The sequence below is a fragment of the Scyliorhinus torazame genome, chromosome 9, assembly GCF_047496885.1.
Source record: "Scyliorhinus torazame isolate Kashiwa2021f chromosome 9, sScyTor2.1, whole genome shotgun sequence".
NCBI lineage: Eukaryota > Metazoa > Chordata > Chondrichthyes > Carcharhiniformes > Scyliorhinidae > Scyliorhinus > Scyliorhinus torazame.
Window position 1 is genome coordinate 161,539,396 of NC_092715.1, and position 18,410 is coordinate 161,557,805.

At 46.2% G+C, this 18,410-nt stretch overlaps 2 protein-coding genes across 10 annotated transcripts in view; one reads left to right on the forward strand and one right to left on the reverse strand.

Moving 5' to 3' along the window:
- agtpbp1 (ATP/GTP binding carboxypeptidase 1) overlaps positions 1 to 3,533 on the reverse strand; it is a 462,243-nt gene extending 458,710 nt beyond the window's left edge. For 6 of the 9 annotated variants that reach the window (XM_072516701.1, XM_072516700.1, XM_072516699.1 and 3 more), the window contains exon 1: positions 3,330 to 3,504. The gene's annotated coding sequence lies outside the window, so the exon portion shown is untranslated. The other 3 variants (XM_072516698.1, XM_072516696.1, XM_072516697.1) reach the window with 3 other exon arrangements.
- A 129-nt stretch (positions 3,534 to 3,662) lies between these two features.
- The window catches only part of naa35 (N-alpha-acetyltransferase 35, NatC auxiliary subunit), a 110,504-nt gene continuing 95,756 nt past the window's right edge, over positions 3,663 to 18,410 (forward strand). Inside the window, exons 1-2 of the mRNA XM_072516704.1 lie at positions 3,663 to 3,806; positions 13,078 to 13,206. Coding sequence (XP_072372805.1) covers positions 13,083 to 13,206 — 124 coding nt within the window. The 5' untranslated portion in view covers positions 3,663 to 3,806; positions 13,078 to 13,082. The remainder of the gene's footprint in view (positions 3,807 to 13,077; positions 13,207 to 18,410) is intronic.

Consider the following 18,410-nt stretch of genomic DNA (forward strand, 5'->3'; position numbering starts at 1 on the left):
CATAAGATATAGCTGCTTTAGAAGCAGCAATGACTATCCTGGTACCGTTTCATGCCCTCCACTGGACCTGGAAAAAATTGTCGATTTTTCTTCCAATTTTCACCCCTCTCACCTTCACATGGTCCATATCTGACACTTCCTTCCTTCTCTTCCATTTCTGGTGCTAGACTGACCACCAGTATTCATTGCAAAGCCCACTGACTCGCACAGCTACCTCAAATATAGCTCCTCAAGCTTCACTTCCTGCAAGGACTCGATCCCATTCTTCCAGATTCACCACCTCCATTGCATGTACTCCAAGGATGCTAATATCCAAAACAGCAGCTCTGACATACCTGTCTTTTTCCTGAACCGAAGATTTCCCCAGTGATTAACAGGTCTCTCAAACTGTGTCCGACCCATCTCTCGCACCTCTCCCCTTCCCTCTCAGAAGCATGATAGGGTCCTCCTGGTCCTCACTTTTCACCCCACTACCCTCTGCATTCAAAAGGATCATACTCTGTAATTCAAGACAAATCCAGCACAATGCCACCACAAAACTCATCTTCCCATCACCCAGTCAGCATTCCACAGGGACTGCTCCCTCTGTGACACGTTGGTCCACACATCCATCACCCAAATCCTACATTCCCCTCCCAGAGCACCTTCCCATGCATTGGCAAAAAGTGTACCACCTGCCACTTTACCTTCTGCTTCCTCATGGCCGAAGACATTTCACTTGCACCTCTTTCAATTTGGTCTACTGTATTCACTGCTCCCAATGCGGTCTCCTCTACATTGGGGAGACTAAACAGATTGGGTGACCGCTTCACGGAATATCTTTGCTCAGTCCACAAGAATGATCGCAATATTCCGGTCTTGTCATTTCAATTCATCATCTTGCTGTCATGGCCACATGTCTGTCCGTAGCCTGCTGCAATGTTCCAGTGAAGCCTAACGCAAACTGCCGATTAGGCACTTTACAGCCTTCTGGACTTAAAAAAGTACAACAATTTCAGAACATGAACTCTTGACCTACACCATGACCCCCCTATTAAAATTTCTTTTGGTTCCAAAGTTCCCACCCCACCCGTGTTTCCACCTATCACCAACCGATTTTCTCCACCAACTCCAACCTTTGGAAACTGTATGAAATCCATCATTTTTTTCTCTTTTTAGCTCTGAAGACTCAAATTTACAACATTAATTCTATTTTGCTCTCCACCGATGCTGCCAGATCTGCTGTGTTTTTCTAGCAGTTTCTGCTTTAATACAAAAGGTGTACTGCTAGATGTGATTCAGCAATTAGGCAGCACTTGCTGAACAACCTTGAATGTGCAGATAGCTACACGAATAATCAATTTAAGATAATCAGTCAAGCTCATAACATGACTAATTTTACGCTTACTGGAAGCGACATACCACAAACTAAAGGAATATGTTCAAGCCTGATACCTTTTTTGAACTATCCAGAAACTTGGAGAGTTTACAATTCCCCATTACTTTCTCCATAGCAATACTTCAGCCAATCAAGAGTTAACTCACCAACCAATCAGCACTTATTTCTCCTATAGTATACATTGCTGTCAGGGGCTGGTTTAGTTCCACTGGATAGATGTTTGGTTCATGATGCAGAATGAGGCCAACAACATGGGTTCAATTTCCGTACCAGCTAAGGTTTTTCAGACCCGCTTTCTCAACCTTGCCCCTCTCCTGAGGTGTGGTGATTCTCAGGTTAAATCACCACCAGTCAGCTCTCCCTCTCAAAGCAGAAAGCAGCCTCTGGTCATCTGGCATTATGGCTACTTTACTTACTTAATATAAATTGCTGCGATAGTTTGTAATTCGGCATTCTTGGTTTTGTCTGATTGACCAAGATTAAAAGCTTCAGCAAGAAGTGGCACAGTGCACTGCTGCCTCATAGCGCTAGGGTCTCGGGTTCAATTCCGGCCTTGGGTCACTGTGTGGAATTTGTAGTCTCCCCATGTTTATGTGGGTTTCCTCCAGGTGCTCCGGTTTCCTCCCACAATCCAAAGATGTGCAGGTTAGGTGGATTGGCTGTGCTAAATTGCCCCTCGTGCCCAAAGATATGCAGGATAAGTGGAGTTATGGGGATAGGGCAGGGGAGTGAGCCTAGATGGGGTGCTCTTTTGGAGGGTTAATGTCGACTTGATTGGCCAAATGGTCTCATTCTGCACTATATGAATATTCTATAAAGTGACTGTCTAAAGTAATGCCTAGAGTATTTAAATATTTTACACATTCCAGAAGTGGGAATTTAGTAACACATTTGTCCTACATTAAGATTAGGGTTGCCAATTCAGATTAGAATTATTCCTGGAGTTTGATCAGGTGACAGGATTAATTGATAATTTATATATTGAAATGTTTCTTCTGCAGGGCGGGTACTATCTGTTACCATAATTTGAGATCACATCTTTCTGTCACTATTTTAGCAATATTTGCCATGTTGCTAAAATTCAAAGGAAGTTTTCACAAACCATTTTAGATTTTGCTTGGATTGCGGAAATACTTTTCCACTTCTGACTCAGTAAAGTCGCTCCAAACATTTCTTGCACAACTAAGTAACTTTGTGCAGATTAGGCTTGGGAATTTAATTTGCAACAACATGAACAGGATCACACTGTTCCCAAGACATGCTATAAGGAGACTGCAGAATACGAAGTACCACAACTGATCTTACGCAGTATTGAACACAGGCTCAATGACGACACGGCATCGTTGGCAAGCAAATTAACCTGCATTAAGCAGCAATCCAAGTCCATCACACTTCACAACAAAACAAACCAGGCTTTCCTCAGTCGGCAGGACTGCTATCCGTGCAAAGCACATGCATAATAGTAATATAGTCACGGAATAAAATGCCTTTCTCTGACCGATCTGGTCATAACTGGCTCGTGGGTACAAAGGAGGAACCAAGAACCAAAATGAGCGTCTCTTTCCTTTTCCAATAGAGAAAATGAAAGTGACAGATTAAATTACAATACTACCTGCTTCCTTCGCCTGCTGGGTTAGCCTGTGAGCAGCTGTGCGAATCCGAATAGCGATGCAGAGTTAAATGCCCAACTATCGCAGCTCAAAATGCCTCTGCACAAAGTACTGCACAGTTTTCACCATCAATCAGTGGGTGATCGACACCTGGTTCATGAAGCTCCCACCTGATCCAGCAACACTAATCTGTATAAATGTGAATGAGACCCAGGGTCCCCCTGCACGAGGAGCAATGTGGGCGTTCCCGGTGCCCTACCATTCAACACCCACTGGGATGGCGGTCATCATCAGCTCGTTGCTGCGGCATGTTGTTTTGTTGTTGTTACGACCACACTCACTTCATTGGTTCTGAAGCACGCTGCCACGCCCTGAAGTTGCCAAGGACGCTTTATACATGCAAACTCTTCCTCTCATACTGATCCCGATGGATGAATAATGTCTTGATGAGAGTCTCCATTAACGCCAGACTGCCAGGGTACGTGACAAAACTAAACGCCATTTACTCCCTTCCCTCCCCCTTACCAGCTGCAGACGTGAATTCCGTTACCGGAAATGGCCAAATCCACCATCGCACCGCTTAAGGCAAAGCTCGCGACAATTCCCGTCGACCCTCAGCGATTACAGGGCCGGATGGGATATGTAGTTCTCGGGGAGGGCTTTCCGGATGCGGGCCGAGCCCGACGCCCGCTGAACGGACGACAAGCCCCGACATGCATAGCGCGACGGCGGCTTGGCGAGCGAGGAGTGGGCTGAACTGGGAATATGGCTTCCGCTGACAGGACACGGTGATGGACTGAAAGCAGCTTCACTCTCAGGTAAAGGCAAGAGGGTGAAACGCCACGATCTCCCATGTGGTTAATAGTCGTTCAGTTACACATTCCCTCTCCCCCCACAAAAAAAAAACGTGTGCATCAGGATCCAAACAGTGTGTGACATTTTCATCCATCTTCAACTTCACACCACGGCCTCTATAGTGGATTGATATTTCCATGAACTAGATTTAATTTTTTTAATCATCCACTTTGTAAATGTATCAGAAGATATAGCAGAAAGGCTGTGTATTCTAAAATGGAAAAAAAAGTTGTGATCGAAGATTAGTTTTTGATTTGAGTGTCTGCGTGCTATTATAAATCTCAAGTAAATGAATTTAAATATTATGATGTGACTTTTTGAATTGTAAATGAATAACATTTTAGGATAACAGAGCTTTGTTAAGTGCTTTGCTTCAATTCAAGTACATTACCATTCTTTCTATATATTCTAGTTTTCTATCTGACAAATTAATACAAATATTATTAAACTGCATTTGTTGTACATCTTCATGAACATGAAATACTTTCGTGTACGCTTGAAAGGGTGGCAGGGTAGCACAGTGGTTAGCACTGTTGCTTCACAGCTCCAGGGTGCCAGGTTTGATTCCCGGTTGGGTCACTGTCTGTGCGGAGTCTGCACATTCTCCTTGTGTCAATGTGGGTTTCCTCCGGGTGCTCCGGTTTCCTCCCACAAGTCCCGAAAGACGTGTTGTTAGATGAATTGGACATCCTTAATTCTCCCTCAGTGCACCCGAACAGGCGCCAGAATGTGGCGACTAGGGGATTTTCACAGTAAATTTCCTCCGGGTGCTCCAAAGATGCGCAAGTTAAGTGGATTGGCCATACTAAATTTCCCTTTGTGTCCAGGGTGGAGGTGTGGGCTTAGGTGGGATGCTCTTTCCAGGGGCTGGTGCAGACTTGATGGGCTGAATGGCCTCCTGCACTGTGTAAATTCCATGATTCTATGAAATGACAAGTCAATGGTTCATTTTATTATGTTTAAAAACTGAAATTTCTCCTGAGGTGAATTTGCCTGCTTAGAATTGTAGCTCAGAATAAGCATTCCCTTGATGAATAAAGACTCCCCTGAAAAAGTGATACAACCATGGATAACTACAAAAGTTAAGAATAATATCTGATTAAAAGAAGTTGCCAGTAAGAGTAGTAAGCCTGAGGATTGGGATGTTATTAAAAAAGGAAGCAATTAGTGAAAGTAAAAACTTGGGTGCCTTAGAGGTGAAGACAAGAGAAATTATAATGGGGAATAGAAGAGGTATGAAGCAACTATTTGCATTTGTCGTCACAGTTGATATTTTGGGGAAACAAGGATCCAGTAAGATTGAGGAACTTAAAAGTACTAATATTAGTACAGAACAATATCTATGAGACCAAACGTGGCAACTCTTGATGCCCAGTGGCCTACATCTTCGAGTTTTAAAAGTGCTCACTGCAGAAATAGTGGATACTTTGGTTTAGATCTCCAGAATTCTTGAGATTCTACAATTGTGCCTGTGAATTGAAAAACTTTGAATGTAACCCTGCTGAAGGAAGGAGAGACAAAATGGAAAGCTATGGTGCAGTTAGCCTGACATGTATAGTAGGAAAAATACTGGAATCTATTATTACTTGGAAATCACTATGGTTAGTCAACACAGTTTAATGAAAAGGAAATTGTATTTGATAATTCGACTCGTGTTCTTGAGGATATAACTAGCGGGGTAGTTAAAAAGAAGCCAATGTATGAATTTCAGACGGTATTCAAAGAGGTTTCATGCAAAGGTTGTTACAGAAGATTGGAACTCACAGGAGTGCAGGTTATGTCTTCGTGACAGAGATTAGGGGTAAGAAAATCAATGGCAGGATGTAACTAGTGGAGCGTCGTTAATTGTATATTAACTTAATATGTTATATTCTCTTCCACAGAAAGCAGTGGAGGTTGGGTTATTGCATTTATTCAAGGCAAATTTACAATAGACAAGGGAGTCGATGATTATGGGCGGGGGGTGCAGAGAGGGGGCAGACAGAAAAGTGGAGTTGAGACCCCACAACCAGATCAGCCACGATCTTATTGAAAGGCAGGGCTGAATGGCCAACTCCTCCTCAGTCTGATGTGCATACAATAGGAACAATGTGGGTATCAGCTGGGTATTCACTTGTGCGTCTATAAATAGACACCAACTAGCTGGCTTGTAATATATCCCTCCAACACTTATTTCATATGCAGTATTTGCAATTGGTTATGCAAATAGAGACTTTGTCTGATGTCATACATCATTCAGAGTATCATAGAAATTTACAGCAGAAAAGACATTCTTTGTAACTGTAAATAAATGCTTATAACAGTGTGGGACGATTGTGTGGTGTTATACCCTTCACGATCTGGCTTTCTGGAAAAGAATAGTCATTGATGAATGGTGAGAAGAGGTATTGCTGCTGATTCTGCTACTGCTGTTGTGGCCTGGAGCCCAGAAGAGAAAGGGAGTGAAGGAGTCTGGGAGGAGAGACATTTTGATTTGGTCTGCTGCTGACACCCAATATTTGGAAGAAGAGCACAGGAAAGGAGAGTCAACAATAGTGACAAAGACTTTCACAATTTCTAATAATTTATAATAATAAAGGTCACAAGTAGGCTTACATTAACACTGCAATGAAGTTAATGTGAAAATCCCCAGTAACCACACTCCAGCGCCCGTTAGGGTTCTCTGAGGGACAATTCAGAATGTCCAATTCACCTAACATGAATGCCTTTCAGGACTTGTGGGAGGAGCACCCGGAGGAAACCCACGTAGACACAGGGAGAACATGCAGACTCCGCACAGACAGTGACCCACGCCGGGAATCGAACACAGGTCCCTGGCGCTGTGAAGTGCTAACCACTGTGCTATCGTGCCGCCCTCCTGATCAGAAGGGAGAGAGTATGAGAAGCCATCAGTAAGAGGTGGTGTTTGGTGCACTTTCATGAGGTGTTCCTTCGAGGTGGGGGGGATCATGAGGAGTGTGTTACATGTGCATGCTCGGTGCCTGGGTTTGGGGCAGCTGGAGCTACGTTGGTGAAGTTTTCTTTTTTTTTTCTCATCAATAGGATTTGGTGGAGGACTGCCTGGGTTGTTTTAGCTGCCTGGGTTGAAATCATCTCCCTTTACTAAGAAATAATCATGATCAGAGTCAATCTTGGGAAGGTGGACCCTTCCAACACCCACCCAACAAGCCAACCCAAGCCTTCTACCTCTCTTCATTGCACATCACCCTTTTCTCTCTCTCTCTCTCTCTCTCTCTCACACAGAGGAAAGAAACATGGGGCGGGATTCTCTGATCCTGAAGCTAAGTGTTGACGCCGTCGCGACGGCGTCAACAGGCCACCCAGGAGCAGCGATTCCGAGCCCTTCAGGAGGCCAGCACAGCACTGAAGCTACCTACGCCGCTCCAGCTGCTGATACCGGCCTCAAATGTGCGCCGCAGGTCTGCGCATGCACACTGCGACTGGCGCGATTGTGCGCATGCACGGTGGCTTTCTTCTCCGCGCCAGCCCCAACGCAACATGGCGTAGGGCTACAGGGACCGGCGGGGAGCAAAAGAGGCCTCTAACCCGATCTGGGCCCGCCGATCGGTAGGCCCCAATCACAGGCCAGTGCCCCCCCCCCCCCCCCCCCCCTGGGGTTGGACCCCCCCACCAGACCACCCCCGAAAGGCTGCACGCCGAGGTCCCGCTGGGTAAGACTACATGTGAACGGCGCCGGCGGGACTCGGATTTTTTTTGCAGCCACTCGGCCCATCCCAGCCGGAGAATCGGCCTGGCCAATGGCGCCGATTTTCCACTCACCGGAGAATCGGCGGACCGGTGTTGTGGCGGCATCGCGTGATTCGCGCCCGGCCCAGCGTGGGCTGAGAGAATCCCGCCCATGATTTTTATTTGTGTCATTAATTATTATTTTTGTGTGTTACAATATAGCTCAGAAGGGAATAAGCGACTCTCCCATTCCATTCTAAGGACAGGATGTTTTTTCCTTTTCAGTGCCCTATTGTGTAGATGAAGATGGTCATCAAGAGACATTCGCCTGAGATTTAGGATGGGCATAGCTTAGCACACATTGCCAAACTCGGAAGCGCGACCTGCGGACAGGTGTCGGGACGGTCGCGGAGCCATCCGTCGCGGCGCTCCCGATCGTGCAAATCGGTGCGCAATAGCCGCAGCAGCCGGATTTTAACTATGCCGGCTGTGAGCGGCCTTCAAAATGGCCAGGAACATATTAAATAAATGCACCGCACTGGCCACGCATGCGCAGTGCGGCCGCATTTGTTTATCCGGTCGCAGCCTTTTTTTTTTTTTACAAGTTCGGGGAGCCAAAGGGACCAAAGGGCAAAGGTACCATTGGGGCCAAAGGGACGCAAAACCATTTCCTCAATTTCTGTCAGCAACAAACAAGGTAAGAGAAAATGGTGGGTCGCACAGGTCAGCTGGCGTGGGCCATGAAGGTCGGCCGGCATGGGCTGCAACGGTCAGCTAGCATGGGTCCCAAAGGTCGGCCGGGTTGGGTCCCGAAGGTTGGCCGGTTTGTAAAAATGGGTCCCCGGAAAAAAAGTTTGAAAAACACTGGCTTATAGAGCAGGGGTTGGCAAAATACAGCCTGCGAGCCAGATCAGGCCTGTATAAGGTGTTCTTGGCAAACAGGATTAAAGAGAATCCCAAGCATTTTATACACATTTAAAGAGCAAGAGGATAGCTAGAGATACTGGAACAAAGGGGTTTGGGGGAGACCTGATAGAGGTTTGAGTGACATGGACAGAGTGGATAGTCAGACACTTTTTCCCAGGGTGGAAAAGACATAAGTTTAAGGTGAGTAGGTTTAAGTTTAGAGAAGATGTGCGATGCAACTTTTTACACACAGAGGATGGTGAGTGCCTGGAACATGCTGACAGGGGAGGTGGTGGAAGCACATACTGAGCGGCATTTAAGAGGCTTCTTGACAAATACATGAATAAAATGGGAATATAGATGGAAGTGCAGAAGATTTTTAGTTTAGATTGGCATCATGATCAGCACACGATTGCACTTTATTCCCATTTGTCACTTTAAAACGTGTTACATATTTTCATACAATTTGCAACCTTAATGAGATTTGTTAGATTTTCTATGAACATGCCTACTGAACTCATTGATCCAAACATGTGATCTGTTGCCATGTTAGATGTGTAGTGATCAATTTTATGGAAACCTGTAACTGCCCTGGTGCTTTTTCTGTGAATAATTAGGGTAACACATGATAGGATGCAATCAAAATTCATGAATCACTTCAGGAAAATAGAGGCAAATTCTTCATTAAAAGGTTAAAGGTTTCACTAGAAGTAACCAGAAATCTAAACAATTTGCAGTATCAGTTCACTCTATGATCACTAGATCATTGATCAAAATACTTCAGAAATGCTGTAGCACCTCTGGTTCTTGTTCAACCACATCATGTTTCACTGCAAGAAGCAGCTGTTTGCAAGTCTCCTACTATGGGTAAAATTTTCATTGTTGGAAAAGTAGTATGGGCTCTTCTCATACCAAAATTATATACTGTTACAGAAGCTATCTGAACACTTTTTTAACTTTAACATTATTCAACAACTAATGTCATAATGCAGTAGCTGTCTATTTGTAAAGTTGATGATTTGATGTCCCGTGTTTTCAGATGGTTTCAATTGGTTTGTATGGCTGACTTTGTTAAATTCTTGATCAGTAAGAAATGAAATGAAATGAAAATCGCTTATTGTCGCAAGTAGGCTTCAAATGAAGTTACTGTGAAAAGCCCCTAGTCGCCACATTCCGGCGCCTGTTCGGGGAAGCTGGTACGGGAATTGAACCGTGCTGCTGGCCTGCCTTGAAAGCAGACCAAGGCAGGCCAGCAGCACGGTTCAATTCCCGTACCAGCCTCCCCGAACAGAGAATCAAGGGTTACGGGGAAAGGGCAAGAAAGTGGACTTGAGGAATGTCGGATCCAATAGAAGCGATCCTATTGAATGGCAGAGCAGGCTCGAGGGGCCAAATGGCCTACTCCTGTGAGTGTGTCACAGTGGTTAGCACTGCTACCTCACTGCACCAGGGACCCCGGTTCAATTCCGACCTCGGGTGACTGTGTGGAGTTTGTACTTTTTCCCCTTGCCTGCGTGGGTTTCCACCGGATGCTTCGGTTTCCTGCCACAGTCCAAAGATGTGCAGGTTAGGTGGATTGGCCATGCTAAATTGCCCCTTAGTGTCCAACAGGTTAGGTGGGGTTACAGGGAGAGGGTGGAGGCATGGGCTTAAGTAGGGTGCTCTTTCCAAGGGCCAGTGCACTCAATGGGCCGAATGGCCTCCTTCTGCATGGTAGATTCTATGAATCGCTTACAGTACTGTCATATAATATCACTAAGATATTATAGATTATTAATCCATCTTTCTTTGACTGATCCTACCACACTACTGATATTATACTTGAATTAGCAACTGCATCTGGAATTAGTTACTGCATTTGGAACTTGTGAATCTTTGTACAATACCTCAATTTAAAATTTGTATAGTATTTAAGCTAAGTATATTGTAACTGAAGCTTATATGAATTGTCTCTTGGCACAATTTGAGGTCGGTTTGGCTAAATGTTTAACATCGTTTTGATCTATTTAACTAAGATGGCTTGTAATTGTAATGTTTGTTAAATCGCAACAATTAGATTTACATATCCATAGGTTTGTGCTCAATAATAATAATCACTTATTGTCACAAGTAGGCTTCAATGAAGTTACTGTGAAAAGCCCCTTGTCGTCACATTCCGATGCCTGTTCGGGGAGGCTGGTACGGGAATTGAACCCGCGCTGCTGGCATTGTACTGCATTACAAGCCAGCTATTTAGCCCACTGTGCTAAACCAGCCCCTATACTAGTACTAATTCCATTAATTGACTGAGATAGTTGGTCATAAAAATAGTCTGTCATTTTGAATGAAGTCACTTGTGCTCTGGAACATAATATGAGCTTACTTGTCTTTGCCTTTTTAGTGAATCTAGATGCACCAAAATACCAGTAAGAGTGAAATTACATAAAGCAAATAAGTTTGTGAAGACATTGTCAATAAGGAACACAACCTTTAGGGTGTAGAAGCAGCAGTAATTTTTTCAAAAGTAATTTCATGTTTGTATAATTTCAACTGTGCTTCCTTATTCCTCAAAACTCTTGATTATGCTGGAGTATATTGGTCATTGGAGCCCTCTGATACTTCACACAATTGCATAGTAAAATGTTTGAATCTATGAAGTGAACGTTTACAACCTATTTGATGATGAGGAGATCCTGTCTTCACCTGACATCTACTGTACACATTCCAACAATTTTCACTGGATATTGACCAAAGTAGCCTCCTTCTGCACTGGATAATCTAGGAACATAAGCTGATTTTCCCTCCGCATCTATCCAACCCAGGAGGACTGAAACCAATTGTTGCTACTGCAGCTTTAACTCAGATCATCATCTCTACATGGACAACAAATTAAATCTTGGACCTTACTGATATTTAAGGATCCGTATCACAGTGGAGCATGGATTCACCCAAATGATATTGAGGAACCCCACAGTTGTTTGCATTTGTTCCGGGAGAATATAGTGCTAAAAAGTGATCATAACGGAGAAAGGAGGGCAATAAATCTGTTTGCTCCAACAAGTTGCATTGGCCCAATTCCGAGTGAACACTCCTTATCTGCCATTTTTATTTCCTGCAACTCCAATCATGCTGGCTTCTGTGACTTCTCTGAATGAGATTGCTCGTTCAATGTCAATTTAGTAGTCTTTGTATTATAGGCCCACACTTAGCAGCAAATGTGTTGAGACGGCTGAAACCTATTCCACAAGCATTCATACCATTAGCAGAGAAAACAGAGCTGGATTTAAAGCCAGGCCCAAAAGAGAATGGACATTGCTAGGCAACTGTACCACTCAGTTCCTTGCTCATACATTTTAATATTGCTGCTTGTGTGGTGGAATTTAGGGTTTCAAACCTCAGATTTCTCATTCAGACCCCAATTGAAGAGGGGAAACTGACGCTCCTTGTTTTGAAGGAAACAAAAACTAAAATTACATTTGGAAACAAAAACTTTTAGAGACTGAATCTGGTTAAAACAACACCAATAATTCCAAGTTTAATAGAAGTTGATGAGTCCAGTGGTGCAGGACAGACGAGCTGAAGAAGAGATGTTTGATCCAGAAGCTGAGAATAAGCAAATACACAGTTGCTACAGCTGTTTCTGTTACTTGAAGATAAAAGTTGGCGGACCTACGACATCGAGACTGCATTGAGCAGGTTCTGCAGACGTATGCCATTTTTGATGAAGAGCGTGCCCGTGGAAGTCGGGTTGGTTGTGCACTGCTGTCAGCTAGGGATCAGACTAAATCCTAGAAAGAGAGGTACTTTGTGAGGAAGACATAACTTTGAACTACTTTCGTCACTGTGATTGACCTAATATGTTGAATGGACTACTAAGCCAATTCTGAAGTTCTTGTCTAGTTGTATCTGCCATTTAATGTGTAATTTATAATTCACAACCAATCTCAATTTGCCAGCAAATTCGTAAGACATAGGAGCAGAATTAGGTCACTCAGCCCTTTGAGTCTGCTTCTCCATTCAATCATGGCTAATATTTTTCTCGTCCCCATTCTCCTGCCTTCTCCCCATAACCCCTGATCCTCTTATTAATCAAGAATCATGTTAAAATTGCTTTGTTTGATTATAGTAAAATTTATTCAGTTTTCAATTGGGACCTTGTGACTTTATTCTTTTAGTAAGTAACTTAGTTTTCAGATTTCTTGAAGTTGCTGGTCTCTGCTGAGAATGTCATACTCATTCAGTGCACAAGATGCTGATGAGGGCAGTTTAATATTGGTCATGGTATATCCATAAAATAAGGAAATCTAAGGAAGTAGATAACCATGCTTGCTTTGACAAAAGTTATCAAACAGGGTCAACAGGTTCCTGATGATCAAATTTCTGTCTGCCTAGCAAAAGACTTGTGTATTGCATGTATTTGAATCTGCTATTTCATTAGAATGTTATTTGTTGTAACTAATACAATGGCAGTATTGTTTCCTTGGTAATTGACACTGCCTCCGGTGGTCTCATTAGAAAGTTTGAAAGCCATACTTTTGCCACTCCTGAGCAAGTAAGGAAGTCAAATCTTCAATTTGTACAGAGTATTGTAAACAATAGGAAATGTGAACAATGCTCTCTTTTGAAGGGTCTAATTTATCCTAAACAATTTGATCTCCATAGTTACCATGGTCACAAAAGCATCTTTGGATGAAGACGATGTTGGCTGGGGGCTTGGTATCTCAGAAAAGATGGAAAAAAGTAATGTAAACTGGGTAGACATTACCAAGCAATTCAAAGATTGCTGTAAAGGTAAATCCATTTCTATCTGAAGCAGCTTTTTCAATAGCCGATAAATGAACGTCTCTTATAATCTAGCTTTTCCCAACCCCTATGTTGGACCAGTTTACTGCTTCAGTCCTTCCTTTTCTCTGACCAAAAGTTCTTAATGTTATTTTTTATTAATTGTTCTCGAGATGTGAAGCATCGCTAACAATGCCAGCATGGTGGCGAGCTACCTTCTGAAACCACTGCAGCCCACGTGGCATAGGTATACCATAACGCTGTTCGGAAGGGATTTTGATTCAGCAACAGTGAATGACACCACTCATTGCAAATAAGGAGGGTATGTACCTTGGGGGGGAATTTGCAAGTGGTGGTGTTTCCATGCATCTGCTGCACTTACCCTCTAGGTGTAGAGGTAATGGTTATGGAAGCTGAAGTGAGTTATTATAGTAACTTGTAGATGGTACACATTGTTGACACTGCTGCTGGTGGTGGAGAAAGTGAGTGCTGTAATTGGGGGCTGCTTTGTCTTGGATGGTGTTGAACATCTTGAAATTTGTTGGAGCTGCATTCTTCCAAGCAAGTGGAGAGTATTCCATCACACTCCTGACTTGTCCCTTGTATCATGGAACAGGCTTTGCAAAGTCAGGAAGTTTGTTACTCACCACAGAATATCCAGCCTCTTGATTTCCTCTTTTAGTCACTGTGGGCGCCATTCTCCGGCCTTGTTGCATTCTCGTTTGAGTGAAACGAGGACGGTGAATAACTGGAGAGGTTGAAAACGAGAACCCTGCCAGGTGCCAAACAATTTGCGATGCAACCGGCCGCCTCCCGTAGGCGAAATCAGGAACTCGCCGTAGCATGGCAAGAATCCAATTATCACCACTTAAGCCCTAATTACATACAGTTAACTGGGGCCACCCCATATACAATGACTTCCTGTGATTCATCGGTCTCCCCAGTAAGTGGTCAGGCTGGTGCCGATCAGAACACCTTTTTAAAAACGTGAACCTGGCGGAAGGCCTTCTAGGGGGAGCCGAAGAGGCAAGTAGCAATCTTTGCTCACAGGCAAAGAGCCCGGGAGCGCTGGGCTTGCCACCCCTATGCTCGGCGAGGGAATGGGGGACCCTCGGTTGGGGGATCCTTCGCAGGGGTGGGCCACAATGGGAGGGTGGGGTGGAGGCGCTGCGGGGGGCAACCGCTCGCGGCATCACCATGCCAACCCCTGGATCATGTGCATCTTCGGGGGGGGGGGGGGGGGCGGGGGGGGGGGGGGGGGGGGGGGGGGGTGTCCCCTGGTCCCCTGGTCCCCTGGTCCCCTGGTCCCCTGGTCCCCTGGTCCCCTGGTCCCTGCCCATCTGCACTACCGACCACCCCCACCGACTGTCAAGGCCTATGGCTGAAGGCTATTGCTAATAGGGAATTAGTAATCGTGGTTCAGTGAGCACTTTACACAACCCAAGTGGATTCCCATGGGTGGGCGGGCAATGTAGCATGTGGGAGTCATTGTCTAGCTTCCTAATCAGACTTTGATGCCTGGACACTGTGTCTGTTCACTGTGGGAGGCAACACCACACACGCAGCAGCCAACATCCGAACACCCCGGGGATGAGACATAGCTCTGGGGACATGTCCACGGCCGGAGGATGGCTGAGTGCCACAGGGAGGGAACCAGCGCCCGGTCCAGGTGACATTATGAGCGGGTCGGGGGAGGGAGCCCACTGCGACAGGGGGTTCCGGGTTTGGGGGGGGGGGGATCAATGGGGGAATGGAGGGTCCCGGAGTGGGAGTCACCGCTGTTTGTCAGTCCAACACCCTTACATGTCTTATAGATATTGAACGCTATAGCAGGGATTTTTGACGCAACAGAACTTGCCCTAGTGGTGCTGCTGCGTGGACGGGTGGCCAGACGCCGGAGACGACGGCGGCAGCAGCAGCATCAGCAGATGCTCGAGACAGGGGACCATGTGACCGACCCCACACCACACCTTGAGGACACACGGCCGCCCATCAGGCCAGGGCGGGGTCCAGAGGGGGAATCCCGCAATGGCTCAGGGTGTACAGGCATCGTGGGTCGTTTGACCAGATGACGTACAGCACGTGATGCAGGAGGCTCCTCCCCAACAAGGTGACAGTGCGGCATCTGTGCCAATTCCCCGTAGACACGCGGCGGCGTGGGGGGGGGGGGGGGGGCGGCGGCGGGGAGGGGGGGCGGCGGTTTGGGGGGGGCGGCGGCGGGGGGGCGCGACCTCATCAGAGGGGTGGAGCTCTGGGGAGCTGGTGGCCACCGTCGCCACTCCATGGAACGGGTCTGGGTTGGCACCCAGTGCCCCCTCCTCCCGGTTGGTGCCCATAGGGTCTCAGTGTTCCCATTGGGATGGAGGGGCAGCTGGTTCGGTCACCACCCTAGCAGTGCCATGCATTGCCGGCGACATCTCCTGCGGCCGTAGCCTCTGGGACTCCACCAATTGAAATTAAATTAAATTAAATGAAAATCGCTTATTGTCACAAGTAGGCTTCAAATGAAGTTACTGTGAAAAGCCCCTAGTCGCCACATTCCGCTGCCTGTTCGGGGAGGCTGGTACGGGAATTGAACCGTGCTGCTGGCCTGCCTTGATCTGCTTTAAAAGCCAGCGACTGTGCTAACAATTGACAATGGATCTGCTGGAGTGTCGCTGGCATCTCCCTCTCAATGTCTTGACCGGTCCCTATGGTCTCCATCATCTGCAGGAGTACCACTTCCATAGGCTCAGAATGGGACCCAGCTGGGTCCTGGGATCCAGCAGACCTCCGACTGCTGTCTCACCTGGGGGTTGCTGCCTCCACCTTATGTGCACCATCAGCAGTGTGGTGCTCACCAGATTGTGTCCCAGAAGCCTGACCACTATCATTTCCCACCGAGGTATGTGTATCTGCGCTGGTCGAGTGTGGGGATAACAGCTGTGACGCCTCGATTGTGTCTTCCTCGGAGCTTCCCTCCGAGGTGGTCTCGTGGGAGGCTGGAGAGGGGGCCATCCGGGATGGGCCAGCGCTGTCGACTGGAGGACCTGAGGGAGAATGGACATGAATCAGTTGGAGGGATGGGTCACTCAGTAAGGCAACCAAAATTCACTTTTGACAGGTCCTCCGGGTGGAGCCCAGAGGCTCCTCACATCTGCAGCGTCCGCAAACTGCATGGCTGACCGCCCTATCCTCTGCCACCCCAGTCATCTTCAGGGCCTGTAGGTGAAGATTCTTAAGTCTGGCACTCCACCGCCAGTCTGGGTCCTCTCCCGGCGATTGTGGGAGTGCTTTTACTGAGGAGACAAAGAGAGGGCATCATTAGCCACACGCGTGGTTCACAGTGGTGGGAGGGAGGTTGAAGGGAGGGTTGGGGGGGGGGTTTGAAGGGAGAGAGGAGATGCAGGGAGAGTTGGGGTCGCATGGAGAGTTGGGGAGGATGGATGCTCGCATGGGGGCGGAAAGATCTCTGCGTGGGGGCGGGAGGGAGCATTGATGTCTACTCCACCGTGCTGCCCGGTTAGGTCATTGACCCTTTTCTGGCACTGGAGGCCAGAACTCCCAGGAGCTCACAGCTGCCACCACCTCATCCCACACAGCACTGACTGCCCTGTGGCTGACCCTCCAGGACTCACTGGGGAATAGGACAACTCTCCTGGCCTCCACTGCGTCTAGGAGATTCCCCAGACCTGCATCCCCGAATATTGCGCTGGTCTCCTATGTGCCATTGTTGCGAGCTGGCTGGGGTTGGCTGAGCAACTGCTGCTTCAGTGCTGCTCAACCTTTGTTAGCGGGAGGTTGGCGGGCACAGTGCCAGCGAATCGTTTGGCGAGCCTTCATTTGTGGCAAGAAGCCCGAGGAGCCTCGTAAAGTGGACCAAATAACGTTGAATAGAGTTGCCGGCCTCGCTGGACCGAGCGTCGGGAAGATCGCGGCAATTCCTGCTCGCTAGAACACTTGGAAATCTTTCCAGAGACTCGCGCTCTGTATTTATATGGCTGGCCAATTTACGCTTCTGGTCAATGATAACTCTGAGGTTGTTGATAGTGGTGATTTGGCAATGGTAATGTAATTGCGCATCAAAAGGAGGTGGTTGGGCTCTCTTGGTGTCTGCCATTTGCGTGGCACGAATGTTATTGCGACATAGCAGCAAGAACCTTATCCAAGTCTTGCTGCTTGGGGGCACAGACCGTGTCAGAATCTAGGGAGTTGTGATTATTAATGAACACTCTGGAACCATCAGCAAACATAGCCACTTCTGACCTTATGTTGAAAGGTAGGTCATTAGTGAAGCAGCTGAAGTTAGGCCTAGAACACCACCCTGTGGAATTCCGGCTGTGATGTCCTGGGACTGAACTGATTTGCCTCCAACATCCACAACCACCTTTTGTTCTGGATATGACTCCCAATTTGTTGAGAGTTTTTTCTCATTGGCTTCAGTTTTGCTAGGGCTTTGCTGCCACACTCGGTCAAATGCTGTCATGGTATCAAGGGTATTCCCTCTCACCTCACCTCACATCTGGAAATTAGCTCTTTAGTCCACGTTTGGATCAAGGTTGTAATGAGGTCTTGAATTGAATGTCCCTACAATTTGATAAATAGGATGTCGAGAATGGGAAGAGGGAGATCTTAACTATTTAAACCTCTGAAACATATTCAGTTAGATATTTCTAATTCGACTTAATTGTGTCAGCGTGCTACACCTTACATCTTGAAATGTGGGTTTAGCTTAATCCAGATTAATTTAATGGCAGTTTTTCCTTGTAGTCTGTTGGGATGCAGTATGAAATGAGTAATGCATTTTGAGCACAATTCCTCGTGAAAAATAGGAACAATTTTGCAATATCATTTGGTGAAAATATTCTCCAATATTTGCTGTCAGAGAAGAGTAGAGGACCTTTTACTCTGGACCTGACCATGTACCTGATTTAAGAGTATTTGATGCTAACACTGAGTGACATTAAAGTGATTTTTTGTGTTCTCTTTAAAACACAAACAGAAAAAAAGACCTATTGTAATGGTTTGATATTCAAAGCATTTTATGTTCAAAGTTAAACTGGCTTTATTGCATCTACAGTTTAATCTCCCTTGAGGTCTCTGTAGTAAAATGTCAAGCTATAACCTTTAACAAGCATATATTGCACTTGATATGCATAAGCTTAATGTCATCTGAAGTTGTTTCAGCTATGCTAAACCTTGCATATTGTAAATCAGGTATTGAGGCTCGATCT